This window comes from Pelodiscus sinensis, chromosome 19 (assembly GCF_052426305.1).
Source record: "Pelodiscus sinensis isolate ZL-2025 chromosome 19, ASM5242630v1, whole genome shotgun sequence".
In the NCBI taxonomy this organism is placed as follows: Eukaryota; Metazoa; Chordata; order Testudines; family Trionychidae; genus Pelodiscus; species Pelodiscus sinensis.
In genome coordinates, this window is record NC_143070.1 from 18825957 (window position 1) to 18850890 (window position 24934).

Sequence of the window (24934 nt, forward strand, 5' to 3'; positions counted from 1 at the left end):
CCCAACACTGTGGCATTTAATTTCAGAAAGGGGAACTACACAAAAATGAGTTAAACAGAAATTAAAAGGTACAATGCCAAAAGTAAAATCCCTGCAGCTGCATGGAGACTTTTCAAAGACACCGTAATAGAGGCCCAACTTGAACCAGAGAATCATAGGGCTAGAAGAGACCTCAGGAGGTCATTGAGACCTACCTCAAATTAAAAAAAACACAGTAAGAGAACTATAAAAGTGCCACCACGGCTTAAAGTAGGAATAAGAGATCCTCCGGATTAGGGCTTTATTCCGGAGGATCGGGCCAGTCTAGACGCTTTTTTCCGGCTTTTCCCCAAGCCGGAAAAAAAGCGGCGGACATCTTTATTTAAATCCCGCGGGGGATATTTAAATCCCCCACGGATTTCCCTATTCTGAAGTTGAAAATTAGCATGCCCCTTCCGAAAAAGGGGCCAGTGTAGAAGTAGCCTTGGAGTCCAGGAATAATAATCGAAATCATGGTTCGCTAAGAGTGCAGAACAGTTTGCAATTCTAAGCTGCAGTGTGGCAGAGGAGTATACTTTCCTACCAAACATTAACTTTTTTGTGCTTTCTATAGGTGTGGATCTGAATTGTGGAAGTTTGGAGAGGTTATTGATGGCTTGCATTACCAGTGAGTTGGGCTGCGGATGAAAGAAGAGGAAATTAAGATCCTTAGGAGGAACTAAGTACTTCCTAATGGCTCTTTTACAGGTTAGTTGGATGTAAGCTGCAGTTTGCCATATCTTGTCTGACACCTCCATAATAGCCTCATTGATAGATAGTGTGACATTACCTGAGAAGTGGAATGGATATTTTTAAGGAAGCAGTATTTTTCCTTTACCTCCTGTAGTTGGATTTCTTGGCTGGTGGCCACTCTTTTCAAAAGTTCTTGGAATTGACGTTGTCCGTTGGGTACATATTCTCTGGCATAACAGAGTAGCAATGATGAATTGTCAGAAGCTTGTGTCAGTCTGCTCATCTGGGATACGACCCGCCTCCTCCTCCGAAATGACAGTGGTCAGGAGGGTTCGGGGATGAGGGTGAGGGGGAAGGGAAGCAAGGGTGGTGAAGCTCTCCTCGCAGGGGTAGAAGGAGCTGTGGAGAGGCACTTGCAGGAGCACCAGTGTTCCCATGGTGGACAATGGGGTGGGTAGTGTGAAGGAGGGCATGGCAGTCCCAGAACCATGAAGGGTGACATCTGTCATGATGATAGCAATAGTGCTGGGATGCACTGGGAGAGGAATGTTGGGACGAGAAGACACTCCTCTGACTGGAGTGCATGGGAGAGCTCACAACGTGGGGAGTGCAAGGGGGAAATTATGCTGGAGATGGCTCTCTAGATGGAGGGAGAGAAGTGTGTCATCCACTGCCCCATCCTGCACTAATGAGGCATAAAAGGGATCTGGCTGTGATCATGCAGCATGTCTTCCACCAGTGCCAAGACTCCTAAGGGAGGGACTCTATGTTGATGCTATGGAAGTTGGCACCAATGGCTTGCAGTGCACCGGTTTAACTGCCTTGGTCTTGATCAGCACCAGGTCTCATGCCAGCATTTGTGCTGGAGGTTTATGAGGTGTCTCTCTGGTACTGAGGATGAGCAAGTTGGCAATGAGGCAGTACAGGTGGTAACAGAGGCATTGCCGGTGGACGGTCTCCACAGTGATGTACCAGAGGTGCTGGGTTCATCTCCATTGCTCACCCTAGGAGATGGTGTAGGAGGAAGAGTCCTCGCCCAGGAGGCTCTCTTCGAGTGATTCTAGAGTGGTGATGAAGTAACCTTTTTCTTGGTAGCCCCCACAGGGGGTCCGGAGGGCTCTGGGTCTTCCAAAGGCTGCATAACTTTTTCAAACAAAATCATGCAGAGCCAAAGCTCCCTGTCCTTTCAGGCTACGTCACTGCTCATTTTTTTTTGGTAAGTGAGCTTTGCCCAAGCAGTGAATGCATGATGAGTGTCCGTTAGAGTCAGGCATGGGATCTCCACCTGCATCACATTTCTTATATCCTTTCCTACCATGTGTTTTAATTTTTGTATTTGTTTTAAAACAGGGAATGGAGAAACAGGATGGAGGAGGGAGGTAACAAATTCTAGGAGGTTTGCCTCAGGCAAGTGCTGCTGCTGTCCTACAACCCTCTCAAACAAAGAAGCTTCCTTTTTCTTTTCTTGGTAACCAGAACAAGGGGTATAACTAATGAAGAATAACTACAATACAAACTAGGAAAATTCTAAGTAAATACACGGAGGAGAGAGTGGAGCTCTGTCTGTGACCGAGGATGGTAAGCGAGGAACTCGGGGGAGGGGAAGGGGTGTCAGGCTACATGTGCACAAGGAGTGAACAGCGCCAGGCACCTATCCTGCATGTGCAGCCCAACTGACAACTGCTGTAAAAAAAGCTCACATCTGCAGCTCCAGGGTAACCCATCATCAAGAGTGGAACACCACGGGGAAATTACTTGTAAAAGAACGTTTCACTGCCCCACTGTTTTAGCATCTAGTGAATTCTGGCTCATTAGGCAGGATATGGACAAATAATAAATGCTTTTCAGCACAGCCTAGAGTCACATGAGTGTGCATGTCTGGGAACAAGCCAATCCGACCACACATGGAAACTCAGGGACTAGCAATCACTCTGCTACCGGGGGGTCCCAGCGTTCCTGTAGGATCTGGCGAGGGGAGGATTTAGTAGCCTTTCTGCATATGCCCTTTCAGGATAGTGGGGAAGCCCAGCCAAAGGGTGATAGAATGTGGTGGGGGTGGAGACAGGTGTCTAGAGAGAAAGTGGGGCCTGGCCCAAATGTCCTTTTCATAATGTCCATGGAAAGGGGAGCCCAGCTGGGGCAGAAAGGAAGGGGAACAGGAGGCAGTCTCTGGTGCCCAGGCTCTAATAAAAGTGTTTTACATACTAGCTAATGAAATCTAAGGTTTCCTCCCTGGGGGATTTGCTGATGCAGGAGTTGTGTGGATTCTCTGATGCCTACTAAGGTGTGAGGTGCGTCTGAAGCCTTTCCCACAGTCAAGACATTTATATGGTCTCTCCCCTGTGTGGGTTCTCTCGTGGACAGTAAGTGCTGATTGGTCAGTGAAACCTTTCCCACACTCATGGCATTTATAGGGTCTCTCTCTTGTGTGGCTTCTCTCATGGGCAGTAAGTGCTGATTGGTCAGTGAAACCTTTCCCACACTCATGGCATCTATATGGTCTCTCCCCTGTGTGCACTCTCTGATGGATAAGAAGGTTTGACCTCTGTCTGAAGCTTTTCCCACAGTCAAAGCATTTATATGGTTTCTCTCCTGTGTGGGTTCTCTCATGTCTAATGAGGACCGATCGGTCAGTGAAACATTTCCCACACTCTTGGCATTTATATGGTCTCTCTCCCGTGTGGGTTCTCTCGTGGACAATAAGAGCTGATCGTACTGTGAAACCTTTCCCACACTCATGGCATTTATATGGCCTCTCTCCTGTGTGCACTCTCTGGTGGATGAAAAGATGTGAACTCAGACTGAAGCTTTTCCCACAATGGAAGCACTTATATGGTTTTTCTCCTGTGTGGGTTCTCTCATGTTTAATAAGGTCTGATCGCTCTGTGAAACCTTTCCCACACTCTTGGCATTTATATGGTCTCTCTCCCGTATGGATTCTCTGGTGTTTAATAAGGTTCGACCTCTGCTTGAAGCTCTTCCCACATTCCAAGCATCTATACGGCCGCTCACCCGTGTGGGTTTGCTGATGTCCAGTAAGGTGAGATCTCCAAGTGAAACTTTTCCCACACTCAAAGCATTTATGGGATTTATCTCCCATGGAGATACTCTCATGTTCAAGATGGGATGACAGTTCACTCAAACTTTTTCCACATTCCCAGCACGTGCAGAGTCTCTTTCCTGTGTGCCCTCTCCGGGGCAGAATAAGGCCTGACTTCTCACTCAATCTGTTCCCACAGTCTGAGCCTTCACAGGGTCTCTTTCCATTGTGATGTGTCTGCTGGTGTGGAGTTTCCTTGATATCCTTGGATCCCTCCACTTGCCTGCTTGTATTGTTCTCCAGCTGCCTGTCTGCCCTATGTCGATTTCCCCATGGTTCCCCCTGTTCCACAGACTGGAAAAAATCCTGTTCAGCTCCTGCCAGAAATATTCTCTGTGGTTCTATGGTTCCAGGCCCTTCTTGCTGTAGATTCTCCTCCTTGTTCTCCCTCAACGTCCTAGCACCTGCTGAGAGAGAGAATCCAAGGAGTCACCACTGTCTGTGCTAGAGAAAGGACCAACAATGGCAGAGACAGAAAGCACAACACAATAATAGTTGGGGAGACTGCGACATTGGATTCTGCTTCCACACCCAACCCAAACACTCTCAGGGAAGGAAACGTAGGGAAGAAACTCCTAACAAGAAGGCTAGGGAGTTGTGATAGGTATTTGCCAGGACAACATCTGCAGCCCTACCTGGGAGACATGGGGCAGAAGTAAGGACTCTCACTCACTACTCACTTTGGGGAATCCTAACTTTTTCCTGCACTCAGAGGGTTTCTGTGTGTCAGTTTCCCTGACTCCTCACCTCTCAGGATCTCTGTTTCTTTGGCAGCCTGGAGATCTGGGGCCCATGACTCTTCCCCTTGTTCCAGCCAGGGAATCAGGTCAGGTTTGGGAATGGAGAATCCTGCACAGGGATGAAATCAAGCAAAGTGAAGGCACATGGAGTCTGGGCAGAGTATGTATCACAAGGAACATTTCCTGAGCTCCATCTCATCTTGCATAGGACTGTGGTAATTCAGACATCTTGAGAGCAATAGACTTCTGGGGCAGAATGGGGTAGGAAATTTGACAAAGTCAGGATTGTATTCACTCTGTTCATTTTGTTATGTTGCATGTGATTTCTATTGTCCTGTAGTAACCCTGTGTTTGTGTCTCAGTGTTCCTGGGCACTGCACCACTATGTAGATGGGAATTTGGGGGTGACTCACTGAGGGAAGATGCCCAGGCCAGCACATTCACAATGGCCCAGGCTCATGGTAATCTGAGTCTGGGAGGAGTGTGTAATACCTTCTGCCTGGGAAACTAGACAAAGGCTTGAGACAGGGCAGGCTGCAGCCAGGGATGAGCTATGAAGTAGGGATTTAATAATGTAATCAATGAACTGATTAGCAAAAGCTTATAGATTAATGCTATAGACATGTATTCTGCTGCCGGCCCTCTTCCCTCCCCCCGCAGTAAATTTTTTAGCATGCTGGCCAGTAGCCCAGCTCAGTCCTAGCTCATGCTGAGTCCAGGACCTACCCCTGCTGCAGCTCTGCATTTAGGAGCTAGGCAGGCAGGCAGGCAGGCAGCCCAGCTCAGTTCCAGCTTGCGCAGGGTCCTGTGAAGGGAACTGGTTTTTAAATTGGGTCCCCTCATGGACCAGCTCCCGCGCGGCTGCCTCTGATACAGAGGCAGCAGCGCAGAGTGGCAGGGGGATCCTCTGTAGTGGGGCCAGAATGCATTGTCCCCTGGTCCTGCCCCCTGTCCCTGTCCCTAGGGACTATAGAATAACTGACTAACAGATAAGAAAGTAAGATTACTCGTCTATTAAATTAACCGATATTTAACATCCCTACTGTGGAAGGGAGTCTTGCTTGCTTGGGATAAGTGTGACAGGCTCCTTATTGTAACAACTACTAGGGATTTTATTATCAAGTTGGTGGAGAAATGGGGGGGGGGGGGGGGAGGGAAGAGAACCTGATGAGTGTCCCTCCAGAGAACATCAGGTCTGGATGTCCATTCAAGGATGGGTAGACTCCTCTCCTGCATTCAGAATTTCCCAGGAAGTGGAGGTTGTTCTGGTACAGGCTAGGTCTGTCTGTCTGGACTATGGGAGTTATTAACCTTAGAACTAAAAAAGAAACTCTGCAGCAAACTGCTGAAGAGTAGTGCAATGTCAACCATCAGAGTATGGTGGCAGGCAGAATGGCTGAGAACTGTATGGATTATTTTTAATTGCCTTAAGTCAGAGAAGCTGATCCTGAAAGGTCAAGCAGACGCCTTAAAGCAAAATTCCATTTCCCCTCACCACCACTCTTCAAAGAGAGGTACACAAACATAGGGTAACTAGTGTTTCTTGGCATTTGGTATTTAGCATTTAATATTTAAAGTACCGCAATGTATAAAGTTCGATATCTTTTCATAAACTAAGTTGTGGCTGTTACCAGAGGCAGCCAGAAGCAGGAGAATGGAGAGAGATTCTGGATTTCTTGTTTCATGGTAAAATAGAAAATAAGAGCCATTAAAAAAAAAAAAAAAGAGCATCCTGCAGCAAAAAAACTTCAGGACCAGACTTCAAAGAGAAACTGCTGAGCTACAGTTCATCTTCAAGTTTGACACAATCAACTCAGGATTAAACAAAGACTGTGAATGGCTCGCTAACAACAAAAGCAGCTTCTCCTCTCTTGGAATTCACACCTCCAGATCAGCTACTAGAAGTGGGCTTCCTCCTCCCTGATAGGATCCACCTCCTCATCTCCAGCCTGATTCTGGCCTGCATATTTATACCTGCCTCTGGAAATTTCCACTACATGCATCTGACAAAGTAGGTCTTTGCCCACGAAAGCTTATGCTCCAACACTTCAGTTAGTCTATAAGGTACCACAGGACTCCTCGTCGCTTTTGCAGATTCAGACTAACATGACTACCCCCAATACTTGACACCCAGCTTCTGATACCCGAGTGGACAGGAATCCTTACCCAGCCAGCTCACAGCCTCATAATTCTCCTGCATCACAGCCCAGTAGAGGGCTCTCTGACCCGGATCCAGTAGAGCCCATTCCTCCTCTGAGAAATACACAGCCACCTCCTCGAAGGTCACCTGCTCCGCCACAGCCATTTCCTTCCCCTGGCTCTGGAGGCCATGGGCTGAGCTGGAGCAAGACATGGGTGTTCTGCAGCCTGGCAGGGGAAGAAGAGCAATTGGACACTTTTCAGAAGGGGCTTTAATCCTTTCCACACCCCTATTCTCCCAGACTCTGTCCCCATTGACACATATGCTTGACTCTGCCATTTTAAGCAAATGCTGAATCTGGATATTACATGAACTAGGGCTGTAAAAAAGTAGTTCAACTGTTGACTACTGGCATTCCTTCCCACCCTATTGCTGCCTCTATCACAGGCAGCAAGGAGGGGAGGAGCAGGTGCTGGGGCGAATAGTGCCAGTTCCCTCAGGAGCATCTCCATGTTGTGGGAGGAGAAAGGAGGACAGGAGGAGGCAGAAGCACAGCTGAGGTAGTGAGCACCCCTCCTTATCAGCTAATTAGCAGACCAATCAAAATTTAACATCCATAACATGAACTCCTCATCAAATTAGATCTCAAATTCATATTAATTTCTCTTAATACATGGCTTGAGTTTCAACATTGCTGTGCCTGCAACAATGGGATTCGGTTCTGAGCACCCACCCAATGTTTCTGATAAACAAGCCACATATTCACCTATTTCAATATGGATATAGAGGAACTAAATTTAGGCCCCTGAATTTAAAGCTCATAGTTTTTCCTCCAGCTATTTGTAGCACAGATCTAAACCTTCTCTTCAGGTCTAAACCATGAGACCTCGTAAACTCTCTCCACAACAGACATTAAGTGATGTCAAAAGGGCCATTCATATATTTAAATTAAACACACCTGCTAAATGTTTACAGCGGGGGGAACCTCAGGACTGGGGGCCAAATCCAGCCCCAGCCTTGTCTGGATTTGGCCCTCAAGACTCAGGAGCCTCCAGCATTGGGGAGTCTATGCTAGCACCCCAGCCCGCCCCTCAGGACTGGATCATACAAAATCTACTAGGCTGCACCACACTAGGCTCTGCTGTGGGAAGGTCCTTTTCCTTCTTGGATGGGGAACTCACATCAATGAGGGCTTTTGTTTTATTTTTTTACTTCTCACTTGGATGCGCCCCCCCCCCACTGATTTTTCTGTGGGTCAGTGACCCCGACTCAAAAAAGATTCCCCACACCTGGTTTACAGGATGAGATCCAAAGATTCATAGGATCAGAGGGGATTATTAAATCATGTACTTTGGTCTCATCTGTGTCATAAGCAATTGTTTTTAACACAGTTACCCCCATACAAGCCTGTATTTCCCCAAGGCTTATTTTCTAGAAAGCTGTCCAGTGTTGATTTGAAGACAAGAGAAGGACAATCCACCCCTTCCTTTGGTCATTTGTGTCACCAGCTAATCATCTTTCCTATCAAACATTTGTGCCTCCTTTCAAGCCTGAAACTGTCAGATGCAAATATCCGGGACAGTGAAGTAGCACCGTTAGACCCACAATTGCTATCAGAGCTGTCATGCTATTAATAATAATGTTTAACTTCACCTCTGAGTCGGTGTTATAGTTTGTTTCCTCACTGCTAAGAAAATGATTTACCAGCAGCCAATGAGCACTAGCTATTTTCCTGTAGAACTGCAAGTGGAAAAGCCAAATCTGGCCAGATCAGCACATTTGTGACATTAAAACGTGCAATTAGAACTATAAATGAATAGAAAGCCCAACATTTGTTTATGCAATACATATATTAATAAAAGAGTACAGTGCGTTCTTCAGTGTTTGCAAGATAGGGAATTACTGACAAAGGAGGATTTTTAAAAAGTTTTCAATTATAAAAGGATTTTCCAAAGAACCTCGGTGCTTTCAAATTTATAAATATGGCCTGCAGTGAGTATTTGGGATCCAAGACCTACCCAAGTGGTGACCTGTTACAAAGCCCTAAGGTGCTGGGTAGAGAAGCAAAACAGAAGCTGACAAAGCCCTCCTCACCCTTGGAGGATAAAAGAAAACAAGGAGTTTTGACACCAACCCAGGAAATCTGTCAGCCTGGACATAACATGGACCTAAAGAACAAAGATCTGAAGCTGCAATATAGACAGGAAGTGCTGTGTCAGAAACACTGGGCCAGGGGACTGCTGAAACTGTCAGCTACAGAGTGTTTTCAATGATTTCTTGGTATTAAAAATATACACAAGGATGTCTAACAGCAGCTCTGTGCACAATGTTAGTGAAGACACAGATGAGTAACTGTTAGTCTGTAATTGTAAAAAAAATAAACAGTTCTGTAGTATCTTAGAGACTAACAAATTTATTAGGTCATGGCAGGGCGTGGATCCTGTTCTAAAACTGCTGCCTGCCTCCATTTTCCCCTTTGGTACATCTCCTGGCCTTGCAACCTGGCAGGGAGCAGTGGAGTGGGGGGAAGGGTTCTCACTGTCCGCACACACCTCAAAGGGAGCAGCATGGTTCCCCACAGCGGTAGCGGCAGTGTGACACCCAAAAAGCCCAGCCCCAGATCTGTTAAGGAGCTGGAGCAACTTCCCCTCCCAGAGCAACAAGCAGTGTGGGCTGGGAGTGCAGGGTTAATCCCTCCTCTGCTAGAGCCAAGCCACAGTCCTGCCCTGCTCCCCATCCAGCACCTAGGGACATGCCACAGACACTGACCCAAGACAGACTCCCCTGGACATGGGTTGGCCCAGCTGGGGTGGCTTGTGCAGGTTCCAGCTGGAAGAATAGCAGCTACTTTTCCACCTCTGCAGAACAGGATGCTCAGTGCCTGCCCTGGCCCAGTGCCCAGAGTAACATCTGCAGTGATGCAATTCCAACACTGCCTGACCCTGCGTTCCCAGCCTGCCCTGCGGGGTCACTTTGGATCCTGCTCCAAAGCTTCTACTAGTGCTGTATTGCCCCAGGCACAGCTAGAGATACATCCCATGCAGCTGCCTTGCAATTGTGTTATTTTCCTGGGTCTGTTTCATTAAACATCACTTGACATGTTCCTGTTTTGATGCCTAACCCTTCCCAAATGGTTCCCAACAATCAGTTCCCTTTTGGCCTGTCGCTGCACTTAGAGCGGATGGTTTCAGGGAGCTAGCGAGGATGACCCTAGGACTATTTCTACACTTCAGACCTTACAGCAGCAGAGCTGGGGGGTTGTATAACCCACTTTCCTAGCACAAGACAGTCCAGGTCCTGGCCCTGGCCCTCATAACAGGACTAAATATTATCTAGACTGGGAAGGGGAGCAAAGCTCGGCCCATGGGCTGGATCCTTCCTACCAAACCACAAGATCCAGAGCAGCACCATTCTATGGGCCAGCTCCCTGCCTTCCACACTCCTGCACACTACTCAAAGCTGCCAACTGCAGGAACCATGTGCTCCATGTGCCACAAACCCTTGGGGAGGGGAGGAGCTTTACACACTGCTCCTGCCCCTAACACACACTCAAAGCTCCCACTGTCAGGAAATGAAGCTGCCTGGACCATGCTTGCAGTGCAAACAACACAGAATGCCCCAAACCCAGGGGGTTGTGGCATGCAGCAAATGCCCATGCAGCTGCTTTGAGTGACATGTGGGGACACAGCAGGCAAGGAGCCCGTCGGAAAGTGCCACTAGGCTGACATCTAAACTTGATGAGCCCATGTGCTAGCCCCAGAGTTTTCTTACTACTTCTGCTCATCACCGATTCAAACCTGATCCTGGACCCATCAGTCATATCAAAACTGCCACTGATTTCAGTGACAGGAAAACACTGTATTCAGGGGTACACACACCTACTGGGTGTAGGGATGTTAAATATCAGTTAACTGAATAGTCAAGTAACATCCTGAATTCTTATCAGTTAGTTAACTATTCTATATCCCCCAGGGGCAGGGCCCACAGCCAGTACATGCCAGCTTCACTCCCAAGGAGCCCCCTGCCACATCACACAGCTGCCTCCTTATCAGAAGCAACAGCGCAAGGAGATTCATTGAGGAGCCAGTTTAAAACCAGCTTCCCTTGCAGACTGTCTGATTAAGAGACAGCAACCCCTGCCTTAGAGCGTGGGGGGTTGAGTTCCCAGATCTGGCAGGAGCCAGACTTCAGATCCCTCTAGCAGTGCCCCATATTGTATTTAAGCATTATTGCTTACTGGAAAGGACTGCAGAAGGAATTGAAGTAGATGAAGACGATCTAGGATAAATATCTGCCCGGGTTGACAAAGGACAGCATGCAGGCAATGCCCAGTAGAGGCAGAAGGACTTATGGGGCTGTTACTGCTCTCCTGCAGAGTGCAAGCGGAGAGGAAGCTTTACTGGGAGAAGAAGAGCAAGCTGCGACATGCAAGGCTGGGGGAACCGCTCCCCTCCCCCTAGGGAATTGCAAGGAGGTACTGGAGACGGGGGGCGGGGCAACAGCTGACACCAGGCTCCCCAGAGCTCATGGGAGCCACCATAGCACCAATTCAGCGTCACCTCCCTGCCCTTTCCCAGCAAACACCCCGCCCTAGCTAGGAGTGATTCCCTTTCTTCCACCCCCCCCCCCAGCGTCCAACACCCCCTCCAGCTACTCCCCCCCAGCCTATCATCCCTCCGCGGCGCCTCCCACCTTGCGCATGCGCACTGGCCGCTCCGCCCGCCCCGGGGAAGACCAACGTGCTGGTCCGGCCGCTGGGAAACGGTTTGCGGTTGGGGTCGGTGTCACGTGATCTCTAGCCCCCGCCTGGGATTTGGGTCCCAGGGCAAAGCCTCCCCCGCCGGCCAGTCTATTTATCGGCCCCGCCGAACCTGCAGCCGCCTCACCGCGGCTCCACCGATTCCTCCTGCCGGCCGCGGCACCCGGAAGTGGAAGTAGCAGCGCAGCGAATAACGGCACAGCCCCCTCAGAATGCGTGCCTCACACTGCGCATGCGCGGTGACCGCGGCGGAGGTCCCTCTGCAGGCGCGCAGAGTCAGACACTGCTGGGGGCTCCGCCTAGGGCTCCAATCACAGCCGAGCGGGCGGGGCCTGAGCAGGGAGTGACGGGGGGGAGACGCACTGAAAACCCGGCTGGGATCGTACCGAATGGGGGGGGGGGGTCAGACCGCGCGTGCGCAGAGGGTTAGCGACTCCGTTCTGCGGCCAGCGCCGGGGCTTAGCTCAGATCGGGAGCTGCCTGGCCACGCCCCAGCCCAGCGGGCTTGGGGTCTAGTGCCGCCTGCCAGAGTCGGGCCGCAGGCATGGGGCGGCGCGCGGGCGGGGCTGGATCCCGGCTACAGGGCCCCGCCTCGTTCTCACCCACGGGCTTATTGTCCCGTTTTTTGCCCCTCTCTGCTGCCGCCAGGCACCCGCGCGCCGGGGCCAGTGCCTGCTTCCTCCCCCCCCCCCCCCGCAGCGCAGCCTCTGCCGCCAGCCCGCCTCCCCCTTCCCCTCACCGTGGCTACGTCTAGACTGGCCTGAGGGGGTTTCCTGCATGGAACAGCCCAAGCCCCAGCTCCCAGCTGAGGATCCCCACCAGCAACCATGGATGGTGGGAGCCAGTTAATACAGAACAAAGGACACCAGGAGTGGGAGATACTAACCATCTGCTTTATTTGCAAAAGAGGAACAAAGACCTGTCCCCACCCAGCCCAGCACTTTGCATCCCCAGCCCAGCACCCCCCAGAGAGCAGCATTCATTTGGGGGGAGGGAGGAGCTGAAAAGTGGAGCGAATCCCTGAGGCTCCAACACAAAAAGAAACGCTCTGGCTGTGTCTGTGCTCAGATAACAGGCCTGTAGCCTGCAAGGCTTGGTCTGGGAAATAAGAAACTTGCAACCTGGATCATCCCTGGGGGAGGGGTTGCAGGTTCAGGGCAAACCCCCTGCCAGCCATCTTCCCCAGGGCTGAGAGATACTGACCACTGTCATTGCTCAAACCACACACAGAGCTTATGGCAAAAGCTAGAACACAGTTAAAATACATTAAATTCTGGCAAATGGTCATTTGTATTGTGATGTCTGCACATCTAACTAATTGGATATCAAAGTGTGCAACCCAATGGCCTTCACACAGAGGGAAAACCCAGGATACAGGGTGGGCTGTTAAACACTTTCACACCCATAGAGTGAAACATCAGGGAATCTTTTAAGCCTCAAGAGTAGGGAAATAAATACATTTACCCATTTTCTTCTAAAGTGGCTGAAGCTGCTTTACTTCTTGCCCTATTTCTTGATGGCGTAAAGAAAGAAAAGAAGCCCAGAAAAGCCCAGCAGCAGCTGCACCCAGAGATGGAAGCAGGGCTGTGAGATGGTACCGGTCACACTGTGCTGGGGGATCCACTGGGATTTCCCTGCCCAAGTCCAGGCCTGTGACTCTTTCTCCTGCAGTCCTCAGGAGCCTGACTCAGGACCACAGAAATCACATTGGGATTCCAGAGCACAGGAAGCCCAGGCCACTGTAGTCAGTGACCCTTGGGGAGATGCAGCAGTAGAATGGAGGAAAGGATAAAACTCTCCATGGTGGGGACAGAGGTTCCCGTCTTTAGGGTGGAGGGTGACGGTGATGGGGGGAAGAAGGGAACCCTCAGAATCACCCATCCCACTCCAATGGCACTCTCTCACTGTTTGAGCATCTAGTGAGTTCTGGCCCATCAGGTGGGAAATGGACAAACAATAAAAACTTTTCAGCATGGCCTGGAGTCAGGTCAGAGTGTCTGGGAATGAGCCAATTCGGCCCCTCAGGGGAGCTCTGAGACTAGCAACACTCTGCTGAGGGGGAGAGGGGAGAGCAGGACACACCAGCTGCTCAGGGGAAGTTTGCACTAGAAAATCTAGTGGAAGGCCCCGGGGATGTGCTAGCCAATCCCCATCACATTTCATGGCACAGAAAGACCCCCTGAGGCAGATGCTGCAGAGGCAGAGGTGGTCTCTGGGCCTCCCACAAAAGGCCCTGTGGGAATCACTCCTCTCCTTGTTGCTGTCTGACTGCAGAGGGGGCAGGGAGAAGGCAGAGGCAGTGAATAGGCTCCCCCCACACCTGCCCTGGTCTGAGGCAGAGACCTGCAACTCTCCACATATCTCCAGAGAGCCGCAGAGAAGTTTTGCGTCTGTGGACACAATTTTTTGTATCTGTGCAGAGCTCTAGCCCCAGTTTCCTCCACAAGCCAGCCTTCTGGTCCCTCAATATTTTCCCTCTCAGATCCCAGCATATCTGTGGGATTTGGGGAAGGGAGGATTCAGCAGCCTTTCTGCACATGCTCCTTCCAGGGAACAGCTCTAGGGCAGTGGGGGAGCCCAGCAAGGGGTGATGGAAGATGGGGGTGGGGACAGGTGTCTAGAGGGAAACTGGGGCCTGGCCCAAGTGTCCTTCTCATCATGTTCATGGCAGGGGGATCCCAGCTGGGAAAGGAAGGCAGAAGGGGAACGTTAGGCAGGCACAGGGAGCACCTGGAGGAATTAGGGATGTAAGCAACTAGTCGACTAGTTGACCATCTAAGGAAATGTTTATTGGATAGTAGACTCGACTAGTCGCTCCCCCGCTCTCCTTTGCTGCCTCTTATCAGGGGAGCATGAGTCTGTGTGGGGGAGCCAGTAAAGCCAGTTCCCCTCAGCACTGTCTACGGGGGGCAGGGAAGGCAGGGAAGGCAGAGGCACAGCGGGGAACGGTGTGAGCAGAGCCTGCTTCAATCCCCACTCCAGTCGGCTCCTCTGGAGTTATCTCCACTGAAGCAACGCAGAAGCGCTTACAGACTAAGGCTGTCTAGACTGGCCAGTTTTTCCGGAAAATCAGCCGCTTTTCCGGAAAAAGCTTGCCAGCTGTCTACACTGGCTGCTTGAATTTCCACAAAAGCACTAACGATCTCATGTAAGATTGTCAGTGTTCTTGCGGAAATATTATGCTGCTCCCGTTCGGGCAAAAGGCAAAACTTTTGCGCAAAAGGGCCAGTGTAGACAGCTGAGATTTGTTTTCCGCAAAAAAGCCCCGATTGCCATTTTCACAGTCAGGGCTTTTTTGCAGAAAAGCGCATCTAGATTGGCCACGGACGCTTTTCCGCAAAAAGTGCTTTTGAGGAAAAGCGTCCGTGCCAATCTAGATGCTCTGTTCCAAAAATGCTTTTAAGAGAAAACTTTTCCATTAAGCATTTCCGGAAAATCATGCCAGTCTAGACGTATCCTAACTGTATAGGTGACAAACTGTATCGACTATACAATTAGTCAAATAATCGCATTTTAACATCCTTAGGAGTTTGTGTCTCTTCCTTCTCCCCTCCACCCTCCTGCGGCCCATCAGCTCAGCAGCCAGGGTTGCAGCTGGAAGGAGGTGTACTTAGGGTTTCTCCCCTGCCTGGGGATTGCTCACACCAGGCAGAGCCAGAGATTCACTGAGCAGCTGGTTGTTGGGTGCTGCTGTCTCCTCACCCCAGCGCTGGACAGCTGGATTCCTGGGAGCCAAATGCCACTCATCTCTGTGTGGGAATTAGGCAGAGCACTGGGAGAATTTCTCTTGGATTTGGGGTAGTCTCTAGTGCCCAGGCACTAACAGAAGTGTTTTACACACCAGCTAATGAAATCTGAGAGGGTTCTTCCCTGGGGAATTTGCTGAGGCAGGACTTGTGTGGATTCTCTGATGCGTAGTAAGGTGTGAGGTGCGCATGAAGCTTTTCCCACAGTCAAGGCATTTATATGGTCTCTCCCCCGTGTGGGTTCTCTCATGTCTAATGAGAATTGATCTGTCAGTGAAACATTTTCCACACTCACGGCATTTATATGGTTTTTCTCCCGTATGGGTTCTCTCGTGGACAGTAAGGGCTGATTGGTCAGTGAAACCTTTCCCACACTCATGGCATTTATATGGTCTCTCGCCTGTGTGCACTCTCTGATGGATAATAAGGTGGGAGCTCCGATTGTACCTTTTCCCACAATCCAAGCACTTATACGGTCTCTCTCCAGTGTGGGTTCTCTCATGTCTAATGAGGGCTGATCGGTCAGTGAAACCTTTCCCACACTCATGGCATTTATATGGTTTCTCTCCTGTGTGGGTTCTCTGATGTACAATAAGGTTTGACCTCTCACGGAAGCTTTTTCCGCATTCCAAGCATCTATGTGGCCTCTCATCTGTGTGGGTTTTCTGATGTCTGCTAAGGCTTGATCTCATAGTGAAGCATTTCCCACACTCAAAGCATTTATAGGATTTCTCTCCCATGCGGACAATCTCATGTTCAATATGGGATGATGGTTCAATCAAACTTTTTCCACACTCCAGGCACGTCCAGAGTCTCTCTTCTGTGTGCCCTCTGTGGGGCAGAATAAGGCCTGACTTCACACTGAATCTTTTCCCACAGCCTGAGCACTCACACTGTTTCTTTCCATTGTGATTTAGCTGCTGTGCTGCAGTTTCCTCGGGATTCTTTGATCCTCTCCCACATTGAAAAGATCCCTCCAATTTCCTGCTTAGATTATTCTCCAGCTTCCTCTCTGCCCTGTGCTGATTTCCCCAGGCTTGCCCCTGTTTTACACGCTGGGGAAAATCCTCTTTAGTTCCTTCCAAAAATGTTTTGTGAGATTCTACCAGTCCAGGATGTTCCTGCTGTCGATTCTCCTCATTGTTCTCCCTCACCAACCTAGCACCTGCTGGGAGAGAGAATTCAGGCAGGAGTCACTGTCTATGCTGGGGAGAAGGACCCGACAAGGGATCGGCAAAGTCAGAAAGCACAACACAATAATAGTTGGGGAGACAAGATATTGGATTCTGCTTCCACACCCCACTCAAACACTCCCAGGGAAGGAAACATAGGGAGGAAACTCCTAACAGCTAACAGGATGGCTGGGGAGTTGTGACAGATATTTGCCAGGACGATACCTGCAGCCCTATCTGGGAGACATGGGGCGGAAGTGAGGACTCATGCTCTCTGCTCACTTTGGGGAATCCCAGCTTTTTCCTGCACTCACCGGATGGTTTCTGTGTCAGTTCTCCTGACTCTCCACCTCTCAGGATCTCTATTTCTTTGGTGGGTTGGAGATCTGGGGCCCATGGCTCTTCCCCTTGTTCCAGCTGGGGAACCAGGTCAGGTTTGGGAATGAAGAATCCTGCATAGGGGTGAAATCAGGCAAAGTGAAGGCACATGGAGTCTGGGCAGAGTATGTGTCACAAGGAACATTCCCTGAGCACAGTCTGATCCCACGTGGAATTGTGATAACTCAGACTTCTTGAGAGCAGAAGACTTTGGGGCATAACGGGGTGGGGTGTGTGTGATGAAGCTGGGATTGTATTCACTCTGTTCACATTGTTATGTTGTATGTGATTTCTACTGTCCTGTAGTAACCAAGTATGTGTGCCTCAGTTTCCCTGGGCACTGCACCACTATGTAGATGAGAATTTGGGGGTGATTCACTGAGGGAGGATGCCCAGACCAGCACATTTACAATGGCGCAGGTTCATGGTAATCTGAGCCTTGGAGGGGTGTGACACCAGGCGACACCTTCAGCCCGGGGAGCTGGACAAAGGCTTGAGATTGGGCTGGACACAGACAAGGACGAGCTGGGGAGGGTGGAAGTGAGTCTCGCTGGCTTGGGAGCAGAGATGGGGGGCAGGGCCCTTGGCTCTGGGCCGCTTTCTCCTCAACATGGCTTATCCTGACTGCTTCTGGTTCCTGTACTAACAAGTATGTTCTAGGGATGTTAAGAAGCAGGTATTTAACTTATTGTGTAGTTGATGGAATTTTTATTGATTACACGATTAGTCAATAAAGGAAGAAGCGATCAGTCCATGTCCAGGAGCTACCCCCATTGTGGTTCAGCCATTCAAATATAGTAAGAGCTAGGCTGAGCCGAGCTTGCTCAGTCTTGGCTCGTGCTAGGTCCAGCAGCCCATCTGCAGAGGCCCCAGTGGCAAGCTGGGACACCCCACAGATAGGGATTGTTGCTGGAGTAGCCTCTGCCCACAATGAGCCTGAGGCTGCTTCATGGCAGCCTCCCCTGACTCCCCACCACCCACATTGCTGCCTCTGATAGCACTGGCTCCTGTTCCCTTCCCCCTGCTGCCTCTGAAATGTGAGCGTAGGCTTATCGGTCCACTCCTGAGTCTCCTGTTTCTTCTCTAACAGCTGGCATCATGAACAGGACTCCAAGGGAGAGTCGCGCCTCAACTTGTCTTAATGGATTGCTTGGGTAAGTCTGATTCTTTAGTGCAACAAATGTTAGGGATTTTATTATCAAATTGGTGAGGAAATGGGGGCAGAGACCCTTCAGGGAACATCAGAATTTCGTGGCCTAGAATCTTCTCCTGTTCAAAACTTTCCAGAAGAGATGACTGTGCAGGTGCAGGCTCTATGTGAGACTCTGTCTGGCTTGTGGGAAGAAGTTACAAACCTTAGAACTAAAATAGAAACTGCATCAAATTGCTGAAAAGCAGCAAGGTGTTAACCATCAGAGTGCGCTGGCAGACAGACATGGCTGAGAACTGTATGCATGATTTTTAATCACCTTAAGTCAGAGAACCTGGACCTGAAGGGTCAAGCAGATGCCTTAAAGCAAAATTCCTTTTCCCCTCATCCCCTCTCTTCCAAGAGAGGCACATGAACATAGGGCATTTGAAAATGTTTAAGGAAAGGGCCAGGAGATATGGGGCTAGTTGAAAGGATCACTCTCCTTGTTAAACTGGTAGTGAAACAAGCCTGTGTCCACAGAAGAGACCATTCTGCAAGAGAAAAAAGGATCAGGCCCAGACAAGCTGGCACGCAACAGATGAACTGTACAAACTGGCAGGGGAAGGGCATAGTGAGAAGAGTAAGGAAACGAGTACAGGCCTAGAGATTTCAGATCCTTGTGAATGGTGGTAACTTGGTAGAGTGATAGTGTGAGCTACTGGAAGCGTCATTTGGGAAATTAAACAAACCATTTAAGGAAAAAGAGCACGTGAGACGTTAACTGAAGAGTTGGGGAGGGAGGCAGGGGGATGACTGAGCAGTTGAATATTGTGTAAATGCTATAGAGGGAAATTGTTATAGGAATTCTTGGTTTCTTTGTAGCCATTCTGATGGAAAAATGGACCCTTTTCCAAAGAAATGTCTGTAAATAATCCAGGGAAAGGGACAATCATGTGTGTGCACCTGCGTGCGCGCACGCATTGTGACAGACTGCTGGCTAAGCCAGAGCTCTGCCACTACAGCCTGGATGAAAAGGCCAATGCAACCAGCTGAGCAAGCCCAGGGCTAATGGAAGCAGCTATAGGCCTCATTAGCCAGAGGGCTCTATAAGGCAGCCAGAGGGAAAATGATGGGAAGGAGCAAGGAGCCAGGGTATGGCTGTGTGCGCTCCCCAGGCAGGAGAGGCTGTTTTAATTTGTTTTCCTCAGTTGCTCTGTAACATCTAGTAATCAAGTTTGCTCTCTCAGTTTGTCTTTTGTTTTGTAATAAAAACCATTTCTTTTAAGGTGATGATTTGATTCTTGTGTCCTGGAAGGTATGTCTGTATCTGCACGCCTCTGACTGACGGGTCAGCTACTAGCGACTGCAGTTTGTTTTTTTCTCTTTTCTTCTTCAAGCTCTTCTGGGGCAAAAAAGCTTGGGGTACCCCGGGGTGATTTCAATTGTTTACCCCCATCTTCATTTTAGGGGATTCAAAGCACATGATGGTGGCACCAAAATTTCCAAAATCTGCATATTAGGAGTTTTTTGGGGGAAGGGGGAGTTTTTGTAACCAGTGCCTGTAGAGCAGGGGTGGCCAACCTGCGGCTCACGAGATACATGCAGCTCTTCCCCCTTTAAAGTGTGGCTTGCGAGGGTTGGCTGAAATATATAAGGTTAGCTGAAACAGACCAAGAGTGGACGGGTTGCGAATCCAAAAAGCTAGGTCTGATCAACCAGGGCTCCCTCCCCAGCCCTGAATCTCGCTGCCGCACATAAGCTCCGAAAGGGGAACAAATAAGCTCCGAAAGCGGAACAAAACTGGTCATAAGTTGCAACGAAAAATCCAAAGAAAGGAAAAACATAAAGAAAAGAATATCTCCTGAATCTAAGCAATGCTTCTATCTTTCTTAACCTGAGTATTATATATTTGTTAACTCCATAAATTGTTTAAAAGTAAATCAGGAGGGTATATCTGTAGAAGAAGTTATTATTTCTTGGTTTTTTTTATATGTACTGTTTTTCTACTTTTTCTTTGTATATTATATTGTCTTAAAAGAATCAAAGATAGTGAATTGATTTAAATGGAAAATTAATTATAAAGTAAATAGAAAAATTAAAAAATCTTTGTTTGACCCTAAAAAAAAGTATTCCTCTGTCTGTGGTTTCAAATCCTTTAAAGAACCAAACCCGGTACCGAAAGTTTTGACAGAAGTAATCAGAACTCTGGTAGTTCACTGTGTCCCTTCTAAGGCAGAGTCTCTGAGCTGCTAATAGCTTTGGATCTAAAGCAAGGGAGAAAGTGTCTGTGTGAACGCAGATTGCCTGACAGGTGGGGAAGGGTGAGAACTGCCCATAAGTGGCAGCTCAAAGGGGTTGTGGATGGTTAATATACCTGATCTGCTGCTAGGCGCGTACTGTAACCCTCTGGAGGGGGAGTCAATCCTGAGAATCGGGGAGGGGGGGGGCTGGTTAACCCTAAGTAGAAAAATGCATCTGCACAGTGCTGAAATCTGAAAACAGATGGAAGAGGCATCTGCTATTATGCATGATACCCCTACCTATTAATTCACCCAATGCCCAGGATACATTAAGGCCTATATGAAGATTTCAAGAAGGTACTGAACACACTGGCCTCAAAGACCAATTGTCTAATAAAAGGCATGGTAAACACCCACTTGTAAGAGACTTTATGGCAGGACTACTCAACTTTGGAAGCCCTGGGGGCCACAATGATACAGCACATGCTGAGGGCCGCAATTTAAATGTCGTTGCATATACATGCAAATAGCTTATTTTACACTGACAGGCATGAATATCAAGATTAAGGCAAGACTACACAACACGCAGGCCCCAGTTAAGTCAGTTCAGTTGATATTAATAAAATGCAATAGTTACTCAATTTCCACCCATATAACAGCACTTTTAATGATCAGTGAAAGTCCAGAAATTTAACTACTAACCCACATATCAACAGAAGACCATTATATTGACTACTTTTTTGTTGCAGCTTCCACCTGCGGGCCACGTGTTGAGCCCTACGTAAATCCAAACTGTACCACGGGCCACAAACAGACGGGCCACAGGCTGCATGCAACCCACGGGCCACGTATGGAGTAGCCCTGCTTTATGGGAACGTTATTGTTTAATCCTGACGTAAATGTAATGTTCATAAGTAACTCTCTAACAATGTATAATGCATACTATTTTCTTTTGGAAAAGGAAAATCTTTTAAGCATGCTGGAAGGGTGGTTAGAAACACACATGGTCTGCAGTATATGAAGGAAACTGAGGTAAATCACCTCATTAATTTAATGATTAAACAGTGGGATAATTCACCCTAGACTCTTAAAGGGAAGAATACATTGAAATCTGGCCTGCTTCTAGAACAAAAGTACAGGTAAGTATTGGGGTAACTGCAGGCAAATAAAAAAAACCCAGCAAGAATATTTGTAAAAGAAAAGAGTATTTTAAGATACAAAGTAGCACTCACAAGGGGGGAGAAAAATGTTCTTTTTGTCTTTCAGAACATCAGAAAGAGCTGAAAGAGTAGCTGAAAATAACAGATCTATTGTTGTGACAAAGAGTGTTTTACATTTTTTCTTTCATGTTTCATATTTGTCTTGTGGAAAAAAAAAAGAGAGGGGATACTGCCTTAGGCAGAAAAATTAATAAACGTTTTTACTATATTTACAGAAACCAATATTGCAGAAGGATGGGAATTTCACCCACCTTCTGCATTCCCCTGAACTCTACAGGCATGGTACCCTCTTTGTATTGGGCATGTTGTGCCACTCCCTTTTGGAATAAAGGTAAATGCGTACTAACTTAACCTCTTCCTCCTCCACCCTGGCCAAACAGTCAGTTACACACCTATCTCCATGGTGGTCGACCCTCACCCAAAGGCCTGTGGTTTTTGATGCATCGGGTTTGCAAAATATCTATCCCTCAGACTGTTTGGTATCTTAGTAACATTTACAAACTTTACCAAAGTAGGAGGAAAAATGCTGTTATGGGCCGTCAAGAATTGAATTGGCAGAAATGCTCAGAGACAGCGAGACCTTACCAATTACATATGGCAAGGTTGAAATTCCCTGTGAGAAGCTGATTCCTCCACTCAAATCCAATAGCTGGAATATGCTTGGGGATTACTGGATTAAGAGGGGTGGGGGAAACTGTTACAGGGATCTGCCCTTAGCACCACCAATTACATGTTTCCCAGAGTTAAAATGATGTCCCCTAACATCACCGAGTCTCTCATGACTAACCTATTAGGCAGTGTAAAAAAGACTGTCCTCTGGGGAGAAGCCTGTGGTCAAGTACAAGCAACCCTTACTGCCCACTTTGTAACCCTCCTGTGAGATGTCCACCGGGATCATTGGGATTGGAAGGAACCAATATAGCCAAGGAATTCTGGGCTTTTAGGGCCATCTGGCATGCACAATGTAGTAAGTTGAGGGTTTGTAACATGGAGTCAGCAGGCCTGAATAGAGGCCTATAACAAACAGCAACTGGTCTGCAATCTAATGAGCAAGACTTTGGTTCAGTAACACAGGAGCCAAGAAAGAGGCCCTATTGATAATTGTGTAAGTTAAGTGGAGCATTGGAGGACATAGGGAGGCACCAGGAACAGACTGTAAGCCAAAGGGGAGTAGTGGAACATCTTATTAAGTAATGTCTTGGTACAAAGACTCCCCAAAAACTAATGCACATACCGACCTAGGTTCAGGACCGGGCCAAAACTGACAGCATGAAGAATAGTAAGTAAGCCCCACTTTCATAAGGTGAGGGGTGGTAACTAGGCAACAAAGGGTGGTAACCTGGTACGTAAAGAAATGATACAAGTTGTTTGTTCATGTCTATAAAAGGACACCGCAAATGATGCGCACCGGCCGACCTTGGGGGAAAGAAGGGGGGCGCACTAGGCACCTGAAATGGCAGGTGTCATTGCCTAGACTTACAGAATGCACAGTGGCTTAACTCTGACTAACAGTGATTAATATCTGTTATACAGCAATAGGCCTGCTATGTGTTGGTGCCTTGTCAACGTGGGCCAAATGCACAGTGGTGTAGCATTGCAGAATCTCTGCTACCAACTGTTAGAGCACCACATTTGACAGTAAACCTGCTCAACTGATTTCAAACCTTACCTGAATCTGTCATCTCTGGGGACTCTCAGAGATCTCCTGTGTTGACTCAAGCGCACAGGGTCTAACACTCTGGAGAAAAGGAGTACTGATAGTGACACACACAGCCGAAAGTTTACCACCACCAATGGAGGAGAGGTCCTAGCAGGAGCACACTGGGACAACCCCAAGAACCCTGACAGACGACACTGAAACACTGACAGTACGACACTGACAGTACAATACACACTAGCCCAATGTAGCTCACCACCAAGGGCATTCCTAGGGGGAACTGGACCTCAGCTACCTCTTAAAGTCTGGGGTTGGGGGCGGGTGCAGATGGAAGGGTCCCAAGAGCAAGTATGGCAAGTACAGCTTGGGGAAAACTTTACTCAATTTTTAGCAGGGTCAGAGATATACTATCTGCACATGGAATTAATATGGGCAGGACCTAGGAATACTTGGAGGGGATGGCCACAAGAACCACCATCCCTGCAGTGCACACAGTCAGTCTCCCCTCAGCACTGGGAAATAGAATTTGTTGGGAAGGATCAGCAACACTTAATGGGCAGGTTTTGGAGGGGGGGGGACAAAGTGTGGAAAGGGTGGGACCTGGTTTGGACACTTTTTTCCTTGCAGCTAGGGAATTCTACCTATTGAATTCACATACCTGCTGTACAGCGGCTCACCCTGATCAGACATCTGATGCTTCCCACTGACTGGACTCAGGCAGTACCTGAACTTCCCTGGATAAATGGGGACACTGACACAAATGTTAAAGCAACTCCAGACTGAGCAATGGCCAACATGGATCCTGGAATCCCAGGTGATCCAAGGAACTAATGCATTCCAACTAGCAACTGAACTGCCTGCAGATTGTACTTGGACTGATGTAGACTGTGCTCTTAGGACAGACCTTATGGACACTCATTCACTTCTCGGTCAGATTATCTGTGCAACTGGGATTTTGTTCCTGCTGATTGTACTGTTGATTATATTACTGGCAGGCTGTAAGATATTTGCTGCCTTGGCCACTCCCTGGAAGTGGTACCTGCAAGGGGGTATACCCTGCAGACACTAACAGCAATCAGACCCAGACCGAGAACTCTGGAACCTTCTGTTCCCATCTGGGCCCTTCCACTAACACCTCCGGCCAAGGGGCAAGATGGTGGGGAAGCAAACTGAGACCTTGGCTGTGGAAAGAGCAGCACCATTGTTATGTCCCTGAACCTGCTTACTCTGGGAGGGTGCACCGAGGGGACAGTCTCTCACACAGGAGCCAGCATTATTGGGGCTGATACTCCTGACATTGAAGGGCAGGAGGCAATGAGGGAATCTGAACCAAACCCAACCCAGCTGCTCCAGAGCCCACCCAGATTCTGATACCTAAGGGGACAGGAAACCTTACCCAGCCAGCTCACAGCCTCATAATTCTCCTGCATCACATCCCAGTAGAGGGCTCTCTGGCCCAGATCCAGCAGAGCCCATTCCTCCTCAGAGAAATACACAGCCACTTCCTCGAAGCTCACCAGCTCCACCATAGCCATTTCTTTCCCCTGGCTCTGCAGGCCAGGGGCTGAGCTGGAGACAGACATGGGTGCTCTGCAGCCTGTCAGAGAAGGGCAATTGGAGACATTTCAGAGGGGCTTTAATCCTTTCCACACCCCCATTCTCCCCAGACTCTGTCCCTGGTGACACACATGCTAGACTCTGACATTTTGGGCAAATGCTAGCCATTCCATAAACAGCAGAGTTAGATTCCAAGTCCACATTCTCAATACGTGGCTTGAGTTTCACTATGCAACAACAGAATTTGGTTCTGAGTGCCCATTGTGTCTGATTAAAAAAAGCCCCAGATTCACCTGACTAAATATGGTAGGTACAAGAGCGCTGACACCAACTAAGAAAATCTGTCACCCTTGACATTAGGGATGTGAATGACTAGTTAACT

The 24934-nt window shown here is 48.6% G+C and overlaps 2 protein-coding genes across 2 annotated transcripts in view; both read right to left on the reverse strand.

The window, feature by feature from the left end:
* On the reverse strand, positions 1 to 11729 carry LOC102452558 (uncharacterized). Its single transcript, XM_089771077.1, has 4 exons — positions 11563 to 11729; positions 6718 to 6918; positions 4559 to 4660; positions 1 to 4218 (listed from the first exon to the last, which is right to left on the reverse strand). The coding sequence occupies exons 2-4, from the start codon at positions 6902 to 6904 to the stop codon at positions 2930 to 2932; spliced, it is 1578 nt and encodes a 525-aa protein (XP_089627203.1). The 5' UTR covers positions 6905 to 6918; positions 11563 to 11729; the 3' UTR covers positions 1 to 2929.
* A 616-nt stretch (positions 11730 to 12345) lies between these two features.
* Positions 12346 to 24934, reverse strand: part of LOC112545537 (uncharacterized) — a 54986-nt gene continuing 42397 nt past the window's right edge. Inside the window, exons 5-7 of the mRNA XM_089771517.1 lie at positions 24392 to 24592; positions 16683 to 16820; positions 12346 to 16364 (exon numbers count right to left, since the gene is read on the reverse strand). Of these exons, the coding sequence (XP_089627643.1) occupies positions 15295 to 16364; positions 16683 to 16820; positions 24392 to 24592 (1409 nt within the window). The 3' untranslated portion in view covers positions 12346 to 15294. The remainder of the gene's footprint in view (positions 16365 to 16682; positions 16821 to 24391; positions 24593 to 24934) is intronic.

Excerpts from the sequence above, each read along its gene's own strand:
- LOC102452558 (XM_089771077.1), bottom strand. The coding sequence starts at position 6,904 with ATGTCTTGCTCCAGCTCAGCCCATGGCCTCCAGAGCCAGGGGAAGGAA. Across the intron at positions 4,661-6,717 it reads TGAGGCTGTGAGCTGGCTGG|GATTCTCCATTCCCAAACCT; the intron begins GTAAGGATTCCT and ends ATCCCTGTGCAG. Across the intron at positions 4,219-4,558 it reads AGAAACAGAGATCCTGAGAG|CAGGTGCTAGGACGTTGAGG; the intron begins GTGAGGAGTCAG and ends TCTCTCTCTCAG.